This window comes from Trichoplax adhaerens, genomic scaffold, assembly GCF_000150275.1.
Source record: "Trichoplax adhaerens TRIADscaffold_6 genomic scaffold, whole genome shotgun sequence".
Lineage (NCBI taxonomy): Eukaryota > Metazoa > Placozoa > Uniplacotomia > Trichoplacea > Trichoplacidae > Trichoplax > Trichoplax adhaerens.
Genome location: NW_002060948.1, coordinates 3,405,217 through 3,431,560, shown reverse-complemented (window position 1 = coordinate 3,431,560; position 26,344 = coordinate 3,405,217). Strand labels below are relative to the sequence as shown.

Sequence of the window (26,344 nt, the reverse complement as noted above, 5' to 3'; positions counted from 1 at the left end):
GAAATAACGACTACTATAATTATTCATTCCTATTACAATTTTATCATTATTTTGTTTCATATTGCGGAATTAACATTCAATCCAATACAATCAATTGGATGCTATAGATTTAAGCGACTTTTCATTGGTGGTAATAATCTCATTTGCTACTAATAATATCGCTAAATGTAATGTAGTGTTGTGTGTATACCTCTATAACAGCTGTTTAACTTTCATATTCTTATTCGAAATAAATATAGCATTCTAATCAGTGTATTTCTGTCCAAGGTTGCACTTTTGCCATCTTCATCCTTTCCATACCTTTCTTTGATTGGTTTTGCTCTTCTACTTTATTAAAAATATCTAGTTTGCTGTAGTCATCTATTCTGTTCGTGCAACGGAATCTATCTTCTAACTACTCCTTCAATATTTCTCACCTTCTTGCCTAGTACTTCAAGATATCATATCACCCTTTAAAATCATTGGCGATAAATTACAATATCTATAATTATATTAGCAATGGAAAATGGTGAATGATTTTTAGCACTTGGCAAGCGATCCAAACAATTTTCTCAGTAAGACAATGATGACAAGGATTTATAAAAAAAAACTTGAATATCATGCTTATGAAATGATATGATTTCAATAACGATCAAGACTTGTTCTCTCTGTCACTCCTTCGTTGCAATCATCCGAACCCCTTTCTAACGAGGAGTTGAATTACTACTCTCTAACTCCCATTTGTTAGGATCTATATCTAACAGAGAGTTTAATTACTATTCTCTGACATCCACTCGTTTGAATTATGACATCGCTACTTAGAGGGAATTGCTAATATCTGTTTCATTGGCAGCTCACTTACTGTCAATATGTAATCATCTAGAATGTCTATTTTACGAGCTTACTAGCCGATATCTTGCATCCACATTTACTCAGAGTAAGCCATAGAATAACCCCTGCCATATTGAAATGAACGGTAAATAATTCACAGGAACAGCATTAAAAACGAATTTAGTTGCATTTAATGGTTACAGTGGGTCCAACACTAATTATAAAAATCTTATTTAGTAGTAATTTCTACTCAGAATCATTTCTAATGGAAATTTGTAAATAGCTCCTTGGGAGGCTATCGTCGTTATTATCCAATCGATATTAATTCTCTTCAAGGAAACGCTGGTAGTATCCATATACGGCAATCGTTTCTACCTAATATTTATTTTGACTGTGCACACTAAACTCTCCTTTGCAAACTGAATTAATCAAGTTTACTACGGCTGTACGTCGAAAGTTCTTTCAATCTGTCATGGAATGGTTAAGCAAAGAACTGATAGAAAGAACTATTTCGACTGAATGTATGAACTTGAGGCAGTCATAACTCTATTACCAATAAAACTGGATGCCAACATGGCGTTGATTGAATGGATATTATGACACCTGTGGCAAGCAGTAAACCACTAAAATAGCCGTTAAAGAACTATGAGAATTACGTTTACTATAGCAAAGTTAAAGACTAAACATAGGTAGTATATATATTTTTATTCCAGAGTATTATTTTCATCATCACGTAGGAGCTACTGGTCAAACTAGATCTAATTCCATTCATTCCGATGTATACGTGATGTTAACTTTTGCGTTATTGTCTATCATGCCTAATATTAATAGGCAGTAGAATAAAATCAATGGCATTACCATTTCAATAGGCAGTAAGAAGAATTCATTATAATAATTATAGGCTTTATATTTCTAAAATAGACTTTTGTATTGTAGTATAATATCGATGTTGGGTACAGACAACCACTTAGCTAGCGTAGAATTAGCATCGGCGCCTCTTTTCCCTTACCTCTAAAGGATCTTATACTATTCAATATTCTTTATAGGTTGAGCGATATCAAGTTGATTTTACGTGACCTAAACAGCTAAGGAGATTAATTGTAAATCGGTCGTCGACTGTTTATTCAGTTGATGACTGTACGAGGATTCTATATTTCGAAGCTCCTGGGGCGTTACTTTAACTTGCCTTGATCAGAGAAAATTGGATTTTCTTCAATAAGGATCAGTACAGATCGAGAAGCTCCATTGATTATAGAAACTTCCATTTTTTCAATAAGGGTCAGTACAGATTGAGAAACTTCCATTTTATTCTATTAGGATCAGTATACATTGAGACGCCCTTGGTGCCTTGCCTTAACTTGCCTTGAGTAAAGAAACTTGAATTTCCTTCAATAAGGATCAATACATATCGAGAAGTGTTTGGTGCGTTGCCTTAACTTGCCTTTACTACTACGGAGACTTCAATAATTACAGTATATATCTCGGACATATAAACGAGCTCGAATAAAAATCTTCAAGAAGGAGTACAAAAATACCCTAAGAACTATGGCAATTCTATTAGGTAGTGTCAGAAATTTATACCTATGCTTAGTGTTATCGATGACGATAATCACTTTTAGCAATGGTGACAACTCGGAAAAATCCAATCGTGAAGAGCAAAAGGATAATTTCGATCACAACCTCTATAAATCATTCTATACATCCGATCATCGAAAAATTTCGGTCTATAATGACTTTTTACTGCCGTCCAATGTCTACCTACTTCGACGTTATTTGTCCGACGCTGGTCGATGGGAGCATACACTCAAAGATTATAATAATGGCAGCGATTTTAGAGACGATAGCCCTGATCACATCTTGTGGAAATCCTTTCTCGATCCTGAGTTCATTGAAAAAAGTAAAATTGGTCGTAAAGTCCTTCGCGCTGTTCAGCATTTTAAAGGTGATCAAGCAAGTGATAACTACCACATGTATAATGTCGCTGCTAAACTTGTCGTAAGATCGGAAGTGCCTAAAGGGAGTATCGATGCTCCAGCTGATGATAACGATATCAGCGCTATCCTCTATTTAATCACCAAATGGAAGAAAAATGACTATGGTGATATTTTATTCTATGAGAAAAATAAGGAAATTGTGTGCGGTGTTCATCCTCTTATGTTTAGGATGGTCATGTTTGATTCTTCCATCGAACATCTTTACAAGCCTCCATCCATCGATAGCAATGGCCCAGTAAGAACAATCCATATTAAACTGACTAAATCCAGTGATAAATTAAAGAAAGCCATCGAAGATTATAAAGCACGATCACAACATCGAGTAGATGCTCGAAATAAGAAATTAAACGATATCGCTCCTCTATCGCAGCCGCGAACTATCGATGTCGAGAAACATATTACACGACAACATGTAGCCCAAAGTGGTAAAAAAATCTACGTCTTAGATAACGTATTTACTCCTCAAGAATTACAAGGCTTAAGTCGAATTATTGAATATAAGGAATATGTCCATCAAAGTTATCTTGACAAAGGAAGCGATGGTGTATCATGGTTAGCATCTTTCTCTCTACAAGACTTTGTCGATAGTAATTTATGGAAAATCCATCAACAAGTGGTTCGCTATGTCGGCAGTCGTGATACCTATTTCCCCTATGATGTCTCATGTAATATGATTAAAAATACCGATAATACTCGAGTCCATGATGATTGCTCACAAACTGCTGATCAATGGACAATGGTAACTTACTTAAATCCAAATTGGACTGCACAAATGGGTGGAGAAACCGCTTACTTCGAAAAAAATACCGATGACAACGACTATGTGATAGAAGTGAGGCCACGTTATGGTCGAAGTGTTATTTTTCAGAGTACCATTTACCATTCAGCAAGGCCTCCATCCAATGATTTCGACGGTCTAAGATATTCATTCTCTGTCAAGATGGCAGAAGATGAACCACAAGCTAGATTAAATCGATTATCGGAAGATTATGCAATTTATGCAGGAAATGTGGATCAGTATGATTACATTAAAAGAATTGCACACAAATTAGGCTCCAAAAAACTGGAGAAAAGTACTTTAAGTATGCTCTTAGATGAAGATGAACTAATAACTGATAATGGCTTCCATATCAATGAGGAACAAAATCAAGACGCAATTGGTGAAGGAAATGATCAACGATCACAAGAGAGCAATACCAACAATCAAAATAAAGCAGCAAAAGGTATTTATTCTTTACTCTAGTCTAAAATTATTCTAAATAACCGTTTATTTTTCTTAAACTGCAAAGCTCTTGATTAATGGATAAGCCGTAATAACTTATGCTAAGATCTATGGTCATTATAGAGAACTATTTTATCCATTGCTTTCATCCTACTGATGTGTTATTTTCCTTATTAGATGAAGAATTCGAGAGTTTGGCGGAAGCCTATCGTCATCCTCATCGATCACTGCCTGAAATAGAAAATAAAGCAGGTGCCAAAGAACGCCTGAAATTAATTAAGACAATTGAAAAGCATAGATATAACGGAGACAAGATGGCTAAGCTACAAAACTCCATAGAAATGAAGATATATAAAACAGCCGATAAATTAGCAGACCAAATTAGTAAACATTTATAGGTCGAAGGCTAAATAAACAATCTGCTGGCAATTAATACCATCAATCGATAGATAAACAGAAGTTAAATTGATATATGTATAACGTGACAAGGCAATGATTTTCTGTAGATCTAGTATGATAGAAATTGATTATAATAGATGCTGTTAGTCAAGGTAGCTAGCGTAATACTGTATTGGTCTTTGTAAAGTATTCGAGTATATTATACTATTTGTTAAAATATATGAACTAATATCAACATGTATCTAGGACTCATTTTTAAACATGACTCATTTAGTATTAAGGTTATCTTCTATTTTGACTAATAACAGTCTTCATTAATCCTATTTACTGAAAATGATCTCACTGATGGAAATTTCCTAAGCTAGATCCATCAAAGCAGAACTATGCAATAGTTACAAGTATACATCTATTCAATTTGTTATACGTGAATACTGTACGTTAGTATCAAGATATTGTCAATGAAAGGGCACACCATTATGCAATAGGCAATAAATTCGGCAAATTTAATCGCTCTTTGGCAATTCCATCACAGTTCTCTATATTATTATTGAAGGTGTGTTAAAAAGTGCCACAGTTACCATCTCTACGTATTCGAAAATCTACCAGCATGATTTAATTATTAACTTATTCAACAAGAATTCTTCTCTGTTACTTTCCCTTTTATCGGGTCTCATTTATAAGTAATTGAATATCTCCATATTATTCTTATTGAAAATATCGAAAATGCTTGATGAAAGTCCATTTCAAGATAAGTATAGCTCTAATATTAAGTAAAGTCAGCGAAATCGTCTTTAGTTATTTCAGCTGATTAGAATTGGTGATGATATAGTTGCATACAGTGTTATTATCTAATTTGTATATTATAAAAGTCGAATGGTTAACTACCGGCGTTCTCTATGTAAGTAGTAAGGATAAACCAATTTGATTGATACGACAGTAAATTATTAGAATATGCATGACGATCCTCGGCAAGGATTAGCAATGTTATATCAGATAGTCTAATCGATTAGATTTTGATTATGCCTAAATTTACTAACTGTAAGCATAACCGTCAGGCTATAGAGCTCGCCTGAATTTAATATCATTGAATAACTATCGATAAGGGTTAATGTTATGATCTACCATCTAACCTACTAGATTATAGTTATATATTTGCCAACTGTAAGCTTAGTTTGGGCAAATATAGGCGGGTTTATCCCTTACACTAATGGTAGAGATTACCTACGAGTATACTTGGCATTATTTATTGATCATCTAAAAGAGATAGCAATATTATGCCCTTGTAATCTTATAGGCCTATTTACAATCTAACGTCCATCAAACGATATTATATATTTAATTTTAACTATAGTAGCTAGGCATTATGATGTTCTTCGTAGATTTATATCCTAAGGAAAAAGAGCGATATAGAAAAAGCCTAATACACCATTTAACTTTGTTGTAGTTATAGCGCTTCAAAAGGTACTAGGGATAGAAAATAAGCGTTCAAGCCGCATTATCCTCTATCATAAAGATCGTAATTAAAATTGCCAGTAACGCCTTCTCTTTCCTGTTTATAGAGGACTTTCTATTCAATCGTCATATGTGATAAATGTACATAAGACTTGCGGTACTGTACATAATCAGATCTTTACCGGGCTTAAAATAGCTTTTGCATAAACTCATGATTGAATAAAGAAGCTATCGTCAAAGCAGTAAACTTCATTTAGAAGCTTTATTTGTTTGTAATTTTCATAGATCGTTATTCTACGCAATTACTGAAATTCTTTCGCGTACGAGGACCACATTAATGCAATTATGGCTCGTCTCTCTAGGAATATAAGAAATCAATGGATATACTTATTCGTAGTTGTTATTATTGTGATATTTGGTGACGCTAAAAAGTCTAAAATATCCGATGAAACTAAAATAAGAGATGACTTCGATGAAAATCTATACCGTTCATTCTATACGTCCGATAATCGAAAAATTTCGATATATAATAACTTTACACAACCTTTCAGTATCTATCTGTTCCGACGATATTTATCCAGTCTTGGACAGTGGGAAATGACACTTAACAACTATAATAATGGTAGCGATTATAAAGAAGAAAGCCCTGATCATATTTTATGGAAAACATTTCTCGATCCTCAGTTTATGGAAAAATCAAAGATCGGTCAAAAACTTATTAGAGCTGTAAAACATTTTAAGGCGATAAACAAGGTAACGACTATCATATTTATCAGGCCGCTGCTAAATTAGTTATAAGATCTGAAATTCCCAAGAAATCTACTGATACTCCATCTCGTGACGACGATGTTAGTGCTATCTTCTATTTAACAGGCAAATGGAAAAAGAATGATTACGGCGATATTGTATTCTATGATGATAATAACGAAATTGTCAGTGCTGTCCATCCTCTTGCCTTTAGAATGGTTATGTTCGATTCGTCAATCGAGCATCTTTATAAGCCTCCAGCAATAGATCGTTACGATCCTCTCAAAACAATCCATATTAAATTAACTAAATCAAGTGAAAAGTTACGAAACGGTATCGAATATTATAAGAAAAAATTTGAACATCGAAGAAATATTCGTAACACAAAGTTAAATGATATCGCGTCTGTATCGGCAAATCGAGTAATTGATGTAGAGAAATATATTACACGACGATATGTTAGCGAAAATGGTAAAAAAATCTATGTATTAGACAACTTATTTACTCCTGAAGAACTGGAAGGATTACGTAAACTTGTGAAATACAAGGAATATTTCTACACATATATTCATGACGACGGCAGTGACGGTGTATCATGGATGGCTATTTTCTCTGTACAAGATTTTGCAAATAGCAATTTATGGAAAATTCATCAGCAGGTGGTTAATCATGTCGGTAGTCGTGATATTTATTTCCCTTATGATGTCTCAAGTAATATGATTCGAAATAACGTTAATAGACGATTGCATAGCGATTATTTATCGATTACTGATCAATGGACGATGGTAACTTATTTAAATCCCAATTGGATTGCACAAAAGGGTGAAGAAACTGCGTACTTTGAGAGTGCTGATGATGATAATAACTATATTACAGAGGTACGATCACGTTATGGGCAGAGTGCTCTTTCCCAAGGTACAGTATTTCATTCGGTAAGGCCACCTTCCAATGATTTCGATGGTATAAGATATACCTTTTCGGTTAAGATGGCAGAAGATGAACTTGTGCACAAGCTAGACTAAATCGACTAACAGAAGATTTTATGAACTACGCATTGAAATTTGATGGAAGAAAATCACTAACAGAGGCAATAAATGGGATCGGCAACAAAAGATCTGAGAAGATGATTCAATCTATGATATTGGGCGAAGATGCAGGAGAGGAGAAGGATGATGAAAATAAGTAATCAAGAAAATCAAGAAAATCAAGAAAATCAAGAAGATCAAGGACAAGAAGAGAATCATGAAGAGCTAAGTAAAGAATATATGAAAGCAATACAAGAGGAGAAAAGAGGCAGTGTCAATAAATTTTATTAATATTGTACTGGAAGGATAACATTATAACTATTCTACTTTAGTATCATATACTATAGGATGAATAGTAGTTTAACTGGATATCTAATTATGATAAAAAATTTTCAATATAGCTAATTGATGCGTACTAATAATCCGAATAATTAGTAGAGAATCAAAGCTCTTTTATATTTTAGCTGTAGTTAATCTCCGTGCCAAATTACGGTAAAACTTTTCAATGCGGTTAATCGATTTATGTTAATATCTCATAAATTAGCGGGAAATGAAAGGCTACTTCAGAGCTTCTAAAATGCCCATCGTGAATTGTCACCTGTGAATAATAAAGAAGGTGAAAAGAACGTAAGCACTAGATTAAAGCTATTGATACAGCTAGAAATGACGTAAAAGTTATGGCCAAATTACAAATGGAAGTTGAAAAGCGCAAGAATCATATGCACATAAACCATAGCAAGACTATTGCTAAAATCTTATAGGCGATTATAGTATAATTTTTAGGTAGCTACTGCGCTACTTGCGATAGCCAACCAATATCTTTATCGGTATTTATAGCTATGGCATTAGAATACATGCAGAGAACATGATTGTAGAATTAGATACAACATATACCATAACAGGTTATAGAATAGCAGATGATTGTAGAAGATAGCGAGGACTGTAATAACTAAATGTAGTAAGCCATATTTGAATGTAGAGCGAACAGACTGTAAATGTGTCTGTATTTAATAACAATACAAAATATTTATATTTAAGAGTAGATTACAGTTACAGTACAATCCAAATACACTACAATAACGATATATGTATATAGTAATACTTTTTTTTATTGATTCGTTTCAATTCTACGGTATAACTGATTTTAACTCAATTAACAAGATGACTATTTTACAAGCTTAAACCATACCGACCAAGTTGGTAATATTAGCATTTCAATAAATCATAAACAGAATATTGAATAATAATGAATGCTTTCCTTTTATTTGCTGCTAATCAGCGTCATGGAATTCTTAATGCTGATTGAATTAGATCTATAGTTCTCATTCTGTTTTCATTGTGAAAAGATTATATTGTATATGATGTAAAGCTATAAAATATAATCTATTACAAAATGAATAAGAATGAAAGCTTCTACCTACATGAATTATGATCGCGACTATGTATTCTTACCATAGCTTGTTAATCAACTGTTATTTACAGTTGTTGAAGGTGTAACAGCAATTGTGTGTTAATATATTATTTGGAATAAAACTAAAGCAGCATCGGTGATCCAGTTAGCCTGTGTGATAGAAAACTAAAAGAAGAATTCTCTGGCTGGAAACTAGAGTAGTAGTTTCCTAGTAGTAATTCCAAAGTGTAAATGACTAACTCTACCTGATTCCTTAATCACAAGAGTAGTTGATGATTATATATATACATTTACTTTAGGCTCTTCGATCTTACGCAACATCTGTAGATTCTTGATTGGAGTAGTAAAAGTGATATTTATCTGACGATTAACATTCCTTCTCTTTCAATCGTTCAGAATTGCTACAAAATGGCTAATTCATGTTCAAACCTAATCCTATGGGTTACCTGCCTTATTCTGGCTGTATGCTGGGCTAAACAATCAACTCAATCAAAGAAAAATGCCCTAAATGATGATAATTTCGATCAAAATCGAATCAAATCGTTCTACACAAGTGATCATCGAAAAATTTCTGTTTACAATAATTTTCTACTTTCATCAAGTGTTTTTCTCATTAGAAATTATTTGTCTATTTATGGTCAATGGGAACATTCGTTAGAAGATTACAGTAATGGTAGCCATTTTGGTGAAGAAAGCCCAGATCATATCATGTGGAAAACTTTTCTAAATCCAGAATTTATCGAAAAGACACGTTTCGGGAAAAAAATTATCCGAGCTGTCAACCATTTTAAAGAACAGCAAGATGGCGATGGCTATCACATCTATGATGCGACTGCTAAATTAATTCGAAGAATCGATATCCCTAAGAGTACTATTGATGCCCCCGATAGTGAAGGTGATGTCAGTGCCATACTCTATCTAATTGGCAGTTGGAAAAAAAATGATTATGGCGATATTTTATTTTATGATGATAATAAAGAAATTGTTGGTGCTGTCCATCCACTCATGCATAGAATGATCATGTTTGATTCTTCCATTGAACATCTCTATAAACCTCCAGCGATCGATAATGGCGTAGCTATGAAAACGTTACAAATTAAGCTGACTAAATCAGTTAAAAAAGTCAAGAATGCTGTTCAACATTGGAAATTGAGATCACAAAATAGAATTGTTGGCCGCAAAACTACATTGAGCAAGTTAACTACCTCAACTTCTAATGTCATCGATGTAGAAAAGTATATTACTAAACGCTATGTTGGACCTCATGGTAGAAAGATCTTTGTTTTAGATAATTTATTCAACGAAAACGACTTAGAAAAATTACGAAAAATTGTAAAGTATAAACGCTACGTCTTTACTGATCGATTTGATGAAGGCAGTGATGGCGTTTCTTGGGTGGCAACATTCTCATTACAAGATTTTATCGATAGTCATCTATGGGATATCCATCAACAAGTAGCGAAGCATGTTGGCAATCGCACTACCTATTTTCCCTATGATGTTTCCTGCAATTTAGTCCAAACTAGCGATAAAACTCGCTTGCATGATGATTGCGCTCAAGTCGCTGATCAATGGACGATGGTAACCTATCTAAATCCTAATTGGACAGCACAATCAGGTGGAGAAACCGCTTTCTTTGAACGAAAAGGCAATGATAATGAATATATTACTGAAGTAAGACCTCGCTATGGCCGAAGTGTTATATTTCAGGGGATGATTTATCACTCAGCTAGACCACCAGCGAATGGCTATAATGGCATACGATACTCGTTTGCTGTTAAGATGGCAGAAGATGAAGCTCAAGCAAGAGTAAATCGAGTAACAGAAGACTTTTCTACCTATGCTGCAAATGTTGAACAAGTTAGCAGTGCAATCAAGATTGGTTATAAAATGGGTGAAGAAAGAACTGAGAGAATCGCATTTCGATCTATTGTCGGTTCTGCTTCTGCTTCAAAGTCGAAAGAGAAAGAAGAAGAAGAAGATGATGAGCCCAGTCGACGAAATGTAAAGGGCAATCAGGACTGGTCTGAAGATGATAATGAAAATTTTGAAAATCAACCCATGCAAGATCCAGAATATGGTAAATTTAAACTAAGGGTTATCCTTTATTTCAATCTAACTTTTATTTAATAAATTCATTATTCAACCCATTTTACTTATATGAAGATGTTTAGCTTGCAATCATGTTGAAAAAATAGTAAAGCATTTTTCTAAACTATTCTAGAACGCGAATTGGAACAATATCGCAATCCTCATAAAGAAATAGAAAAAACGTCCAATAAAGTAGCTGCCAAGAAACGTCAAGAACTAATCGACAGCATAGATAGAGTTAGATCCAATGACAAAGCCATGGCTAAAATCCAAAATGATTTTGAGCGTCAAATAAATAACTTATTACAAAAACTATCAGGAACTTTAAGTAAATATCTATAGCGAATGTTAGTGGATAGTTTAACGTTAGCAAACGTTAATCCTGTAGTCGCCAATGGTTTGCCTAAGATAACTCTGATATCTTTAAAATTTCATAAATAGAGTAATACATTACCAACTACCGTACGTTATAAGATCTGTTTTACTTGTGTACATCTAGAAATCAAATAAGGAAGATAATAAAAGGTTATTCATTGAATGAAATCTACAAAGCTGAAATTATGAATGTATATTTCCACCATACCGATAGCTGATTCCAAAACAAATTTATTTTAATCTATTATTGGTCAGATCTAGTCTCTCTCCTTAAATTCACATCTAATATGAACTGAACTATTCGGTATCCTCGTTCAGTTGTTTCTACCACAAAAGTTTTTGCGTGTTAACATAATCTCAATGCCACCATATTATTTATCGAAAGTAAATTAATCCTGATAGCATATCTTAGAGTTATCGACTTAACTCATCTAAAAAATACGGGCAAGCGTTTACAATTCGATCTGTCACAGATCCAACCACCGAGAAATAATTCAGGAAGTGATGAAATCAATTTCGCTCAAATTTTATCTTATTTTATCGATCAGGATTATTAAGGATATAACTACCTATTTGATCTAAAAAAATAGGAAGGACAGAAACTTTTAAGCTCTACTATAGTATCGGTTAATATTCTTTCGAAGGTATCCACGGAAGCGGAACTGATGAAAAAATACACAACGAAACGAATAATTACAGTATCGAAACTGTGTACTAAAATTATTTTTCGCTATCACAAATTAATTTACGGTTTATAGTCACTCCCATTAGTTAATAACGACAAGACATTAATACACGTCTAAAACTTTGTTTATTGGCAAAGATGTAATACGTTACTTATTAAACTCTTCAAAGCAATTATTGATCGCGACAGTCTATTTACATTACTATTAATTAAGTTATGATAGTTCACAACAGTCGTATTCAAACAAGAAATGTCGTCTGCTTGATTAAATCAACATAGACGGAAACTTAAGAAATTTTCGATGTTGACGTTCAACTGCAACCTGTTAATGGCGTTGTTTTATTTATGAACTTGTGTGTTAAAATTGGAATGAAGTAGAGGAGTAATAGCCTGTGACTCTCATTTCTATAGTAAAATAATAAACTTTAACCGATACAGTAATAATTATTTAATCAATCAAGTCTAGAAGGGGGCAATCCGATCACTCGTGGAAACCACCAATATAACTGAATGAAGCAGCTCGCCTCTCATCGAAACTGTTCGAGAATTGAAGCAACCAAACTCAAATGGATATAGAAAAAATTGATTTCTTACGTATTGAGCAAGCTATAATAATAGTATCATTCCATTCATTTATTTCTATGTTAAATAAGAAAGAACGACGATAGCCTCCGTCTATCATTTCCATAGTATCCTTAGAATCCAACCGATATCAATCGAGTATAGAAGGGACAATCCTACCACTCATTGAAAACGCTGACAGAATTTAATGAACCTCATATACGTAAAGATTAATTCTTACGCGTCTATTAATCAATCACGCCCCTAGGTAACGAAAAGCCATGAATAAGAATAGTATGGCTCAATTCTAAATTGCGACAATGTCTATAAATCATATTTCATATTGATGTAGGATACCGCCTATATCTATTTTAGATAGACAAATATAAACCAAATACGTTCGATGGCTTGTTCCTTAATTGAATTCAAATTGATTTGCATTTCTATTATTCAATTAATAAATTTGGCAACAAAGGTCGAAAAATAACAAAGGCATCAAATTCATTCAATAGGTGGTAGAGATGGGCTGCAAAAATGATTAATCTGGCTATTATTGTGCGTTATACCTGTTTATTTTTTATTGGACTAAAATTCAACTATTGTCATAGGGAGTTAGTGTATAGCTATCGGTAGGATTCTACTAGAGTCATTTTTTTAATCTTTACTTACTACTTAGTGAGTCAGAGATTAAAAGAAAAATAAAGAGTGAGAGATTGGCGACGGATATTGAATAGAATCAACATAATGTCGATAAGCTATAGATTTTTAATAGTTGGTGCTTGGATTGCCGCCTTGGCAATCATTAGTCCAGTTCCTTGTCATGGGAAGAAAACTATTCGTGGTCATATGCAGCCTTTAGGCTATCATCGTGATAGCGATGGCCATGTTGATACTTATGAAGCTAATGAACTTCCATCTGCGACTGATTTTTTTAATAAATATGTTAAAGCGAAAAGGCCAGCGCTCTTTCGTGGTGCTGCTAAACTATCTCCTGCCATTGCCAAATGGACTGATGAATATTTATTGGAAAATTTTGGCGATTTACAGGTCAAGTTAGAATCGAAATTGGAAAAAAAAGTCGTACCTGTTGGTGATGTTGGGCTAGGACGTGACTCTATCAGGCACTTTCTAAATACGTATAAAGCCCGAGATGTCTATGTCGTTTCTCAGTTGCCCGATCCCATGGCCAAAGATGTTATGGTTCCGCCATATCTAACTTGCGGTTCATTTACTAATCGAATTATGGAAGCCAATTTATGGGTTAGCAATGGTGGTACAAGTAGCTTATTGCACAAAGATGCTTGTAAGTCTAGCTATAACAACTATCGCTAGCTTTCCCTTGACTTTTTCAATTCATTATGCTATATCTTTTTTTCGATTTCTTCCCATTGAGTGGTAAATCTATCAAATGGTAGTCATTTTATAGAACTGTCCTTAATCTTTAATCGATAGCAGATGTTATTTAGCATTTTAAAGCTTGTATACTTCCTTTATTACCTTCAACTTTCAAGTACTGTACAGCACGATATTTCATAGAACGATTGAACTTTTTATGCCATTGCAGTCAGCTATCCGTATATATATATAGCATTACCAAGGAACTTAGACATTCTTTCTAATATCAATTTGACTACATTCAGTTCAATATTATTGTACAGTTTCACTGAGATTGGTATCATTTTTAGATTCTCATCAATTTTCAGGCATAAACGAGTTGGTGTTACTTCTATTATAGTACAATCCATTTTAAAGCTATACTATGGTTACGTTTTCTAGTAAACACCTTAAATTGCCTCGTTAATGGCACTAAGGATTGGATCATGATCAGTGATAAACACATCAAAAATGTACCTATGGCTAAAGAACCTGAATCTGAAATTGGAGGTTTCTCCATGTTAAACGTCGATAAAGTAAATATGGAACGTTACCCAAACTTTGCTAAAGTACCATGGCAGTATGCAAATGTTACACCAGGCGACTGCTTGTATATTCCAACAGGTATCTACACGCTTTTCTATCTGCTAGCTAATTAGCAAATAGACAGAAAGACAAGTCTTTTTTATAATTGATCTGTTCCACATTAAGCTAAACTATCGCTAAAGGCATAGTAGCGTCCATAAGTGTTTACCTTAATTTTTTATAGCATTTGTAGTAGTTTTTCCATTAGTTGTTATACTTCACGTTGTCAGTCTCAATCCTAGTCAATTGAAATTATCTCATCTCGTCGGCGACTATCATGACTTATTATTGCCTATTCTACTATCATTTAAATGATAATTTATGATAGGTTACTTACATCAAGTTCGTTCAACTGGACCGAAAAATTTAGCGTACTCATTGTTACTCGACTACAATCTTATTTATTTGCCCAAATTTGACAATACTGGATGTAATGGAAATCGTGACTATAAAATATTGGATGCTTCCAAAATCGTATGGAATTATCCTGGCTTTGGTTCCATGACCATGGGCAATCCAAGTCCTTGGGGTATCAGGTAGGCTAGTGAAATCTTCTGTATTACAAATTGTAGAGCAATAAATCTTCACCTTATAATTAGTACTGTGCTTAAAGTGAATCTGAAAACGGTACATGAAATGTTGAAAGTAAGAGACAAAGTTTTGTTTTCCAAAGTAAAAATCGGATTCTTTATTCTATGTTAGGGATGGATTTATCCGGACGTTTCGAGGAGATAAGAAAGTTAAAGCTAAAAACTTTATTAAACACATTAGAAAAGTAAGACCCAACATCTATTAATAGCAATTTGTAATCGGCATGTTTTCTTCTCCTAACTGAATACTGCTAATACAATCATGTAATTTTATATTCTTCTGTTAATTTTAAAATATCAGCGTGGACTAATCATGGAAGATAATCCAGGACGTATGAAAATCCAAATAAGAGCTGTAAGGATTAAACAAATGTTGTAGCAGTAATAAATAATTTATTTATCTGTTTTAAGTCCATGATCCAGAAAATAGATATGAAAATTTTATTTTAATACGGGAATCTGATGGACTAGCATTAGCTAAAAGAAGGCACTATATCAAGTGTAGATCTAATCGTTGATATGTCTTTTTTCCTTATTTCCAGTTTGAAGAGTTTTTTGATGTTAAAAACAAGGATTATATCACGTCAAAAGATGTTAAGGAGCTATCATTCAAAAATTGGACTTACCTCACCTCATTCCTTGATCCAGATTTTGCAAATAGAGAAGATTTTGAATACTATAATATGGATAGAAGGCTTATAAAGTAAATATTTCGTAATGTTATTCTCAATCTTTACTACATTTAATTCATCAGTAATATTAACTTTCGTTTAGGGGAGTAATTAAGAAATCAATCGATAAAAAAACCGGAGGATTAGACAAGGAACTATTTATGAAAAATTATCTGGTACTATTGAGCTCTATCTCAATTTAGATTTATACACTAAAAACCTTTAATCTGATTAATACAAATGTTTATACTCTGTTTACAATCATAACGGTTGTACGTATTATTTATATTAATAGAAAGTAAGAGGTTCTGTCCCGTTCGGTGAAAAGGTAAGTTAGTTTAATCTGTAGTATTTTTATTAAGACGCACACTCTTTCGATAATTTTACAGTTACTGTTATTCATCATCTTGGCGAAAAAAGTCTGTATTTCAAAATTTACTTTAATAACATGGCGTGTTATTATTTTACTAAATATTAGAACATGGCAGTACTAGATGGTGATAATGATGGTGTTATCACCAAAAAAGAACTCAAAGAAAACTTAGAAAAATTGCTCAAGTTATTCGATACTGATAGGGTTGACGATATGGTAGAAGTCACGGATAAAGATTATCTCCAAGGTAGAGATGGAGGTGATAATGGTTATGACGAGTTTATAGATGAGGAATCGGAAGAAGATATTGGCCAGGAAGGCGAACGGCCTCGAGGATATGACGAATCAGAGAACGAAGAGGAGGAAGGCTATCGAGGCCAAAATGGCGACGATGAAGCCGACGAAGATTACGAAGACCCACGAAGGGATCGTGATGAATTATAATCGGACATATGGGCAGTTGTATAAATCCTTATTTCATTCACAAACTGCCTACTGATATAGTCATAATTAACTCGTATTTAATATATTTTGATTTGGATTGTACCATGTCACTTATATGTTAATATTTCTACCTATTATGGCCATCGTTACGTTTTGAATTAATATTTAATGGGCATCGTATTAAATAACTCTATTTTTTATGTCTGTGATGGATAATTTCTCTTAGTTGATATTAATTCTTAAATTATTTGAGGCAGTAGTGTGATTTAGTTATAAATAGATATAATTTAAATTTTCGTGTATCCGTAACTCCTTTTTTTCCTGTAATTTTAATATTAAAATCTTAAATCATGTGAGTATATCGTTTTAAATTCATGTAGCAACGATATCATTTCATGATCTTAGGTGCTAATAAGCAAATATATATTGATATGAAAGAGGTATGGTGATCAATAGTTACGATATTTGTCTTAGCCATCATGCTGCTACCATTTCATTTCAGTCGTTAATGTTAGAGATATCAAATGTTTATTTCAGTGGATGCTCAGATGCTAAATATAAGTTTAAGGCAGGACAGAGTAAAGACAACTAGTAGTCAAAGTATTGCTTTACATATACTACTAAAAATCAAAATGGACATTTAATCAAATTACAAGCTAGAGCAAGACTCGCTAAAGGTTGCTAGTAATCCAGTTAATGCTTTGCTATCGGAGATCCATATAAAACTAGTGAAAGAGTAAGTAAGATGTATAAGAATCTCAGCAGTAATTAGTCTACCTTCAATAGTCATGTTTTGCATGATTTGATCATTCAATTAGTGGCAAGCTATGCTATTGATATTGCAAGGCTTATATTTTTAAAAGTTATTTCAAAGTTATGAACGTATAGACACAGTACTAACTGCTGTAATCTGCTAAATTATGGCGAACTAATTGCAGTCGCTTTCATTACCGGAAGACTGAGAACGAATCTATCCAAACAGATTGCATGGAATAATGAACGTCTACAGCAAAGAAACTAACGTCAAATTTGGCGTAAATCATTAATTTAGACTACTAAAATTAATCTCAGTAAACTATTTTGACTGCCTTTCGATTAAATTGAACCCCATTTTAGTCATATAGCATGCAGCTACAAAGCATCGCAACATGAGTATTTATCTTATTCAAAAATTGATTCTGCCTAGGTGCCTCTTGACTCCATAAACACTCGGTAGCCAAACGTTACTAATAATAATTTTGGCTCATCTTTATTATTGCTGGTAATAGATCAATCGATTTTCATTCATTTATACCTTGAATGGGCAGCAGAGTATGCAATATTTTCACTTACTTGATAGGGATTAATAGATAATAAATGCAAACACTCCTAAACATTCAAATTATGCAATTGTCATAACAGAAGTTTCCTAAATTAACGTCTATGCAACGCAAGGCAGGAAGTGAGTTGGTAATGATGAATTTTCTGATATCGCATCATGCTTTAATAAGTCTTATTAATTCTTAACTGGCAAAATACTACCGGGACTTACTGATATACACCTGAGTACAAGTCAGGCGGTTCACTATTGCAAATAATAGCAGAAGAATATCAAATCATTACTGCTGTGGTACAATAGCTAAAACCCCTGTTGGTAAAATAACAATCCATTACTTATTATGTATTTTTATTTTGTTATTAACCTACTTAACAGGTCTCTGTCCATTTCTATATGGCAATCCCAATTTCCGATAGAAGTTAATATGAAGCACCGTAATGCCTTGGGGCGTAGAATGAAAATTCAATGCCAGCTGAATGGAATCAATATTATTTTTATTCTACATTCCCAATTCTATCATACAGATTATTATTCAGACAGACGCAGAATGAGAAATTATCGCCTAGCATGTAGAAGCAATGACTAGTCAATTTAATAACATAGTTGAATTACAGGAAAGGGAAATTCAATATATGAATAACAACTTGATATTCCATAAGAGGACTACAGTATTTATAGGTTGTGTTGACTGGAATAATTCATCGCCATTCTTGTCATAGTAAGTTTTTTTTCAAGAAAGGTTTAGGGTTAGGAATAATTTAGGGGTTAAGAAATAGGGCTTTTCTTTAAATATCTTGTTCCATATTAACCTACCTACTGCTACCCATGATTAAGAGTATAGATGTACGCGTACTCTACCATTTTCATACGCGTAGATTGTCTTCATTTAATGTGTATGATGGTAAAATTGGCAGGACGAATTACGTAGAAAGTAACTAATTATCTCTTTTGATCTATTATACAATTCTATCATTCATTCATAATCGAATATAGTCGCAATGGACTAATTGAATATGTTTGTTAAAGAATAAATAATACATTAGAGATTGTTTTTGTTTCCGTGAATGTGAGCATTCTTTGAAGTCAGTTTCGCCATGTATCTATCGTCTACTGACGTAGTAACGCCAATTTTACTGAATGAATTAGTAAAGAAAATTACTGCTTATAAAATTTTCCACCTCTTGTCATAATGATTAAGAGTCTGCTCAGATTGATAGCACATACAATGTAACGACAAGGATAGCGTCTCTAAAATAGATTGTAGAGGATAACTGGTTAGCCATTGAAGGCTCATATTAGCCGGATTGATCTCTAATTTTAATCGTGGAAATAAGGATTAATGGAGTAAAACGTTTTTTTAGTGTATATCCTTTCAATTTATTCATTATTCATCTGTAGTCGATGGTGGACGTGACGAGTTGAAAACTATTATCGACTGTGCATAACAATAACTGAGAAATTCCATTATCAAGAACAAATACAAATAAATGTCTATTGATTTCTCCGACGTTCTTAAATAGTTATTATAATGAAATCTTGACTGTTGAGGGAGTTACAACAATGATGACACTGGGAACTGCCCATGTTAACGCTAGTTTAAATACATAGAAAACTGATCGTGACTAGCGGTTGCTTGCGATCTTTGTTTAGAGCAGCGATTTTACTATTGAATAAGGGTTATTTTCCTAATTCAACTGACTTCAATCTTGACAGTCATCGACTTGGGACTGCCAATCCTTTCTTTTCTGTCTTTCCTATTCCTGGTAAAAATTTCATCTTTTTCTACCTTAATCTCATCTATTTCCGTAAATTGAATCAATATCATTAACTAGCCAGTTTTTGCAAAACTAAGAATGAGGTATCACAAGTCGGTATCACTTGTTGCTATCGTCCTAGTTTTTGCCCTTTGGCAAGATAGTGTAGTAGGGAAGAAATATGATCATCAAAAGAAAAAATCTCATTCTAAGGAAAAACCTCATACTAAATATTCGGCAGCAGGCAATTTTGACTTCGATGCCCATTTAACTAAAACATTTCGTACCCTTAGCGATGAGAAAATTTCGGTTTACGATGATTTCCTTAGACCCAGTGATATCTACCTGCTACGCTTGTATGTTGTTTCTCTTGGCCAGTGGGAACATACATTGAAAGATCCTAATGATGGTATCAAGGCAGAGACCGTAGACAAAGATCATATAACATGGAAAACAAGGATTAATTTTGCTAAACTTGAGAAAACAAGTGTTGGACAAAGACTTTTGGCCGGTGTTAATCATTTTCTTAATGCTTCTGAAAGTAAATATCATTTCTATGAAGCAGCATTTAAACTGGTACGACGCGGTGATATACCACTTATCTCAACTGATGCATCTCCGGAAGAGAAAGACATTACCATGGTTATCCAGTTAGTAAGTAAATGGAAGAAAAATGATTATGGCGACATCTTATTCTATGATCAAGACGAAGAAGTTGCTGCTGCTATCCATCCACGATTAGCGCGTTGTATTATCTTTGATGCATCTATCCCTTACATACATAAACCACCATCTATTGATTATAAATTTGGTCAAATGTTCTTAACTATTAAATTGACAAAATCTGAAGAGAAGGTGAAGGAATTTCATGATCAATGGAAACTCAAATACTCCAAGAGAAATGCTGCACGTAACGCTGATTTTGTAACCGCTCATAAGAGTAAAGAAGCACCTAAATTGGACATCAGTAAATATCAGACTAAAAAAGTTGAAACTCCCGACGGTAAGAAAATTTTCGTCTTTGACGGTCTTTTCAAGAATGAAGAATTGGAAGAATTACGCCAATCGATCAAGAATGCACGATTTTACTACGATGATTCCGTCGATAGTGGTACTGATAATGTTCAATGGATTGCTGGCTTTAATATTGATTCCTATACCAAGAGTTACTTTTGGCAAATTCAAAAACAAGTTGCTGCTTATGTTAGTGGAAAAGATCAATGGTACCCCTACGATGTAGCATGCAATATGATACGAAGTGCTGATCACACTCAAATCCATACAGATTGTGCGGATGTTGCTGATGAATGGACATTTTTACTCTACTTAAATCCTGGCTGGAAAAGTTCCTATGGAGGTGAAACTGCTTACACGACTAATAATTCCGATATTAGCGAATTTGTAACTGAAGTTCGACCTCGATATGGCCGAGTTGTGATCTTTCAAGGTACCATACCACATTCTGCAAGACCACCCGCGCATGATTTCAAAGGCATTCGATACTCGTTTGCAGTCAAGATGGCCAATACTGAACATCAAGCTCGTGTTAATCGTTTTATGGAAGATTTCCGCTTATACAAAGGATTAATTGATGGCACTTTGCAATCAGCTAAAGAAGCTATCCGGATGCGAGGTAGAACTCGATATGAAAAGTCACTGATCAATAGATTAACTACCGATGAAATGGAACCTGAGTTAGAACAAGCACAAGGAAACGAAGAAGAAGAAGAAGGACCACCACCAGGATATAAAGGTGAACGAGGTCCAGAAGGCGAAGGTGAAGAGGGTTATGAAGGACAAGAAGGTGAAGGTGAAGGAATGGAGCAAGACCGCGAAGAAATGGATCCAAGTAAGATATAATTAATGATTATCCAATTTTTTAGTTTAAGTAACGAAAATTGATATTTGACTTACGGTGCTTATTTGGAAATTGTTAAGGTTATACATTAAAAAGCACAAGATGAATTGAAACTATTCTAATTTTGCTATCAAAATCTTAGAGTACAATTACAGTCGCTTTATACTTTTACCTACCCATGAGTATCAAGTTATGATAGCTAGATTTTTTTGTAATTGAAGTAACTCAAAAATATTATTTTCTATTTCAGCACGCATCTACACACATGCTTATGAATTCGAAGAAAATGAAGGAGCAAGTAAATATGTAATGAAGGAATTTGATACGATAGTTTCCAACATCAAATCCGCCGATGGAAAAGGAGAAAAGTTACGCGAGCCCTTAAAAAATTTTGTGGATCGATTAGCTTCAATGCACGTAAAGACGTCAGATAAAATTATACGCAATTTATAATATTCCAGAATAGCAACGGCATCAAAAACTAAATTACTTTTAATATTCCAATAACATTAACCCAATTCTTAATAATAATAATAATAATAATAATAATTATACCTTTTTTAATTACAAGGATTAAGATAATTGTAGAATTAAATGTAGACTGGTAGCTTTTAAGTGGAATAATTGTTATTGCGGTTATTATCAGTAGTTTACCAATGATCTTTATAATATTACGCAAGATTTTAATAAAGTTGCCGATTTTAAAAAGCACCATAAATGAAATATATTGAAACTACCTCGCGTTAATATTGATCAAATACTGGCTGATCTTCGTTTGTCCTCATGGATAGTACCATACTTGAATGCTTGCACATGTCGGAGTATCATTGCAGTTGATTGTGAGTTAACAGCATTGATATAATAATTATGCCTACAATAATATATACTATTATCGAATACGCGTATACGAATACACTAGTCATTCTTGAGTAATCACTATCTAAATATTTCTAAAATTCGCGGTTTGTAATCTGAACGTATTTTATTATAAACCAAAATGTCTGACGGTATCTACACAGTATACATTCTGAAATTAAAATTTAAAAAATTAATTTCAATTGGATTCAAAATTTTCAATCTGCAGATACTGCATTTAAATATTCAATGGTAGATCATAACATAAATTCAGACTTTAACTGCTTAAGAAATTATATGTTGGAAATCTGTAATTTACGAGGATTGTTTTGTTACTGTAACAATCCATATTATATTTCTTTCTACTGCAATACTTTATTCTACTTTATTTTATTTTTAGGGTATTTTTCAATAGTACAGTAGACTTTTTAGTAAATAGAATTCCTTCTAAAATTATATCAGGAGGCTGCCACTAATGTACACTATACCGTGAAGCTGTTGGGAAATTACTAATTTTAAAATTAATTTTTTAATCCAGTCTATAATATAGTAGATTTGATAATGATATCAAAGTTCAGTTGAATTTTAAAAGTAACTGTGTAGCGATAGATAGTTATTAGTTAATAGCAATATGGGTAATTTCTGATTTTAAAGATTTAAGAAATGGCGCGTTGAAATTTGTAACTAGCTAAAGTAATCTTTATGTTAAACGGTATACCCATGCTTTGTATTTTATCACATTTGTTGGTACTCTATCGTTCACGGAGTTTGTTTGTGATATTATACAGTAGTATCTTTATTCTGAACTGAATTCTATGGCACTGACGTTAGCTTAACATAGATCGGAAAGGTACTTCTAACATTCAGGCTATAACTTAAGCTGGTTATTACGCATCTCTCTTTTCCATTCTCTATTGCTCACAGGGTATCTATTAAGATATTATTATATCCTTATTTTGAACAAAATTTTATACCATTGAATATGCTCATAATCTGACTAAACCACCATAATCTTGGATCTGATCAACGTTAATCTAGGTATACGATCAGTAGTACGCATATGCTCGTGCACTAGAATTCCATAAATAGGCGAAACTATACTCATTATCAATGAATTGACAGTGCAGGGTAAAAATTTGAAATCAGCCTAGTATTTAAGGCATCTAGGCAATAACTTGATTTCCATATTCCTCACTCATTTAATTAAGATAGTTACTAATCACATTACTATTGATATTACAGTATTTATTCCTACGGATAGTAGAATTATAACTAAATCGAATACAATTAGCTTAAATGTAATTGTCTTTTAATGTATACGTTAACCTTACATTATCCCTAGTGATTCTTATTCTCAGATCAGTATACCATGCTGCAAGATAATCTATGTAAGCAGGGAATATATAAGATATGGAATAATAATGATGCTGTGATTGATGTATCTCTTCGGTATATAAAAAGCGAACTTTTGCTCGTGAACAGTATTCTAACGTATTCAGAAAAAGTATTGTATACTATAGAGTGTAGTATTTATTTAAAAAATCGTAGACTTAAGTACAGTACAGGTAGAATCTTATGACATATATCACTTCGCATTACAAAAATAAATTAATCAATCGCATGTTGTTTTATTTATTTGATACTCGTATCTAGTGATGTTGAGAAATTGAAGCACTCATTAAGATACAATTTTGGAACTTTTTGACTTGTACAAATACCGCATTGGGCGGATACTTTTGCAAGTACTATATAGTACAGTACTACGGAAAAATGGTATCTTTTCCCATGATACGGTAGTTTCTTACTAATTATCGGAAAGTATATCCGAAGTAGATTAATATTTACGTTGTTTTATACCACGATAGTATTTGTGATTGCATGATAATCATGAGTGCCTGTGGGATATTCTATTTTGACCTTTTTCGGGTAGCAATCTTTCAGATATGTCAAGAAAAATATTAATTTTGCTAATATACACAGTCATTATTAATCAGTTTACAGCAGTGTAAAATTTTGATTATAATTTAGATATGCTCGTATAGATGTATTCAAATTATTTGGCTACTATATATAGATGCTGTAATATCACAGAGCTCTTAGCAGTATAAATGTGTATATATGTATATATTATATAAAGTTAATAAGATATCTAGAAAGAGCTGACATAAAAATAAAGAAAAAAATAATTTTGCCTATTCATTGGGGATTCGCGTGAGACTCGACAGGGCTTGTCACTTAATACATAATACGTATCATTGCAGCTAATCCAATATTTTAATTTACATTTTTTAGATATTGACTGATCGATCCGATTGATAAAATTATAAATTTCACTTTCATATATATCCAGACGAAATAGGCAAATAAGAGAATTATTCAATTCCAACTTTAAATCTACTTTTAAGGTTAGACATGCGGAATACGACAGGTGTGAACTTTGCTCCGCTAATACAGAAACATCGTTTTATTAAAACACCCATAGCATTTAGAAAATACCAAGGCCGGAAGGCCAATGCTTTTTTTTATTTTCCTTCAAGTAACTGCATCTTACTTACATTTACATATTGAACTTTCACATATTGCGACACATTTATAAAGGATATCATACTCTATAGTAGACAAATTCATATCATAAAATGGTAGAAAATTATATTTCATCATTACAGATATGACAAGACTTTGAATTCATCTATATGCCGTGCATTCATTAAGCATAGAAAATTAGTTGGCATAAATTTGGTCATAAAGGCGACGACTCTCCGTATGTAAACTTGTCATCGTTCCCGTAAATATAGCTCAAAAAGTATTCTATAACGATATTCTAAACTAATCCAGTACAGCTGCACGATTCATTTTCACCGTACACATATGTCTTACTGGTAATGATAGGATGAACAACAGCATCAAGGGTAGCGTACTCTAAGAACCGTAAATAATTCATTAAAAATAGGTGTGTTATTCTTGAATACATGGTGCATATTTGGCTGTACTAGGTGTGATTGAAGTATCTTTCATGAAAATAGTTTATTTTTGCAACTAGAATGATAAATGATGCTTTAGTAGATTTATTATTAAGATGCCCATCATATTATTACTCACTTCAACCAATTGTTTATATTACTATGAATGTCGCCTTTCCACTATATCGGTATTATTTCACCTGCATGATTGGATTTCATTCATATCAATTTAATATGAGAATTATGATACGAATCTAAGAAAAAATTGTATATCCTCGTATATAATTAAATGATCGGCGTATCGATTCAATTTCTTCCTGAACAACATTATTGATACTTTTACTCGCCACTTCTAATGCTATGCAAAGAAAGGATTGCAGTCTTACTGAATTGTTTGAAAGAAGGCATTCCGTTAGAAATGGGTATAATAATTTTTAAATTATTGGTAGTCGTCTCATCATACTATTGAAGAGCGTTGTGATGATGCGTTTATAAATTACATTTTCTATTTTGCTTTTCATTTTTTTTACTGTCAACAATAAGAAAGAAGCGATATTGTATTCATAACAAATGCTTCAATCAATTTTGTAATATTACCGGTGCACTGTATTTAGTTCCGCTGTGCTGAAGCATATCTTTATTTATGGGAAGAAGTATTGTGCACTATACCGTTATTGTAAGTATTGTATACAGTAGTTATTCTTGATTACAGTCGGTCATGAGAAAGAAAGGATTGGATATCGGTAAAAAAAGCGATTGGATCCATTTTCCCATGGCACTAAAGTACGCG

At 33.1% G+C, this 26,344-nt stretch overlaps 5 protein-coding genes across 5 annotated transcripts; all 5 read left to right on the top strand.

The window, feature by feature from the left end:
* Positions 1-2,355: 2,355 nt before the first annotated feature.
* On the top strand, positions 2,356-4,424 carry TRIADDRAFT_57487 (uncharacterized protein; the record flags this gene model as incomplete). The annotated part of the gene is made up of 2 exons (XM_002113711.1): positions 2,356-4,027; positions 4,204-4,424. The coding sequence occupies 2 exons, from the start codon at positions 2,356-2,358 to the stop codon at positions 4,422-4,424; spliced, it is 1,893 nt and encodes a 630-aa protein (XP_002113747.1).
* Positions 4,425-6,222: 1,798 nt separating this feature from the next.
* TRIADDRAFT_57486 (uncharacterized protein) lies at positions 6,223-7,940 on the top strand (the record flags this gene model as incomplete). Its single annotated transcript, XM_002113710.1, has 3 exons — positions 6,223-6,630; positions 6,693-7,502; positions 7,776-7,940. The coding sequence occupies 3 exons, from the start codon at positions 6,223-6,225 to the stop codon at positions 7,938-7,940; spliced, it is 1,383 nt and encodes a 460-aa protein (XP_002113746.1).
* A 1,528-nt stretch (positions 7,941-9,468) lies between these two features.
* On the top strand, positions 9,469-11,493 carry TRIADDRAFT_57485 (uncharacterized protein; the record flags this gene model as incomplete). The annotated part of the gene is made up of 2 exons (XM_002113709.1): positions 9,469-11,140; positions 11,285-11,493. 2 exons carry the CDS (start codon positions 9,469-9,471, stop codon positions 11,491-11,493), a joined length of 1,881 nt encoding a protein of 626 aa, XP_002113745.1.
* A 2,023-nt stretch (positions 11,494-13,516) lies between these two features.
* TRIADDRAFT_57484 (uncharacterized protein) lies at positions 13,517-16,809 on the top strand (the record flags this gene model as incomplete). The annotated part of the gene is made up of 9 exons (XM_002113708.1): positions 13,517-14,075; positions 14,549-14,770; positions 15,060-15,267; positions 15,434-15,506; positions 15,623-15,676; positions 15,864-16,024; positions 16,096-16,168; positions 16,288-16,320; positions 16,471-16,809. The coding sequence occupies 9 exons, from the start codon at positions 13,517-13,519 to the stop codon at positions 16,807-16,809; spliced, it is 1,722 nt and encodes a 573-aa protein (XP_002113744.1).
* Positions 16,810-19,980: 3,171 nt separating this feature from the next.
* TRIADDRAFT_64015 (uncharacterized protein) lies at positions 19,981-22,447 on the top strand (the record flags this gene model as incomplete). The annotated part of the gene is made up of 2 exons (XM_002113707.1): positions 19,981-21,730; positions 21,990-22,447. 2 exons carry the CDS (start codon positions 19,981-19,983, stop codon positions 22,190-22,192), a joined length of 1,953 nt encoding a protein of 650 aa, XP_002113743.1. The 3' UTR covers positions 22,193-22,447.
* Positions 22,448-26,344: the final 3,897 nt, after the last annotated feature.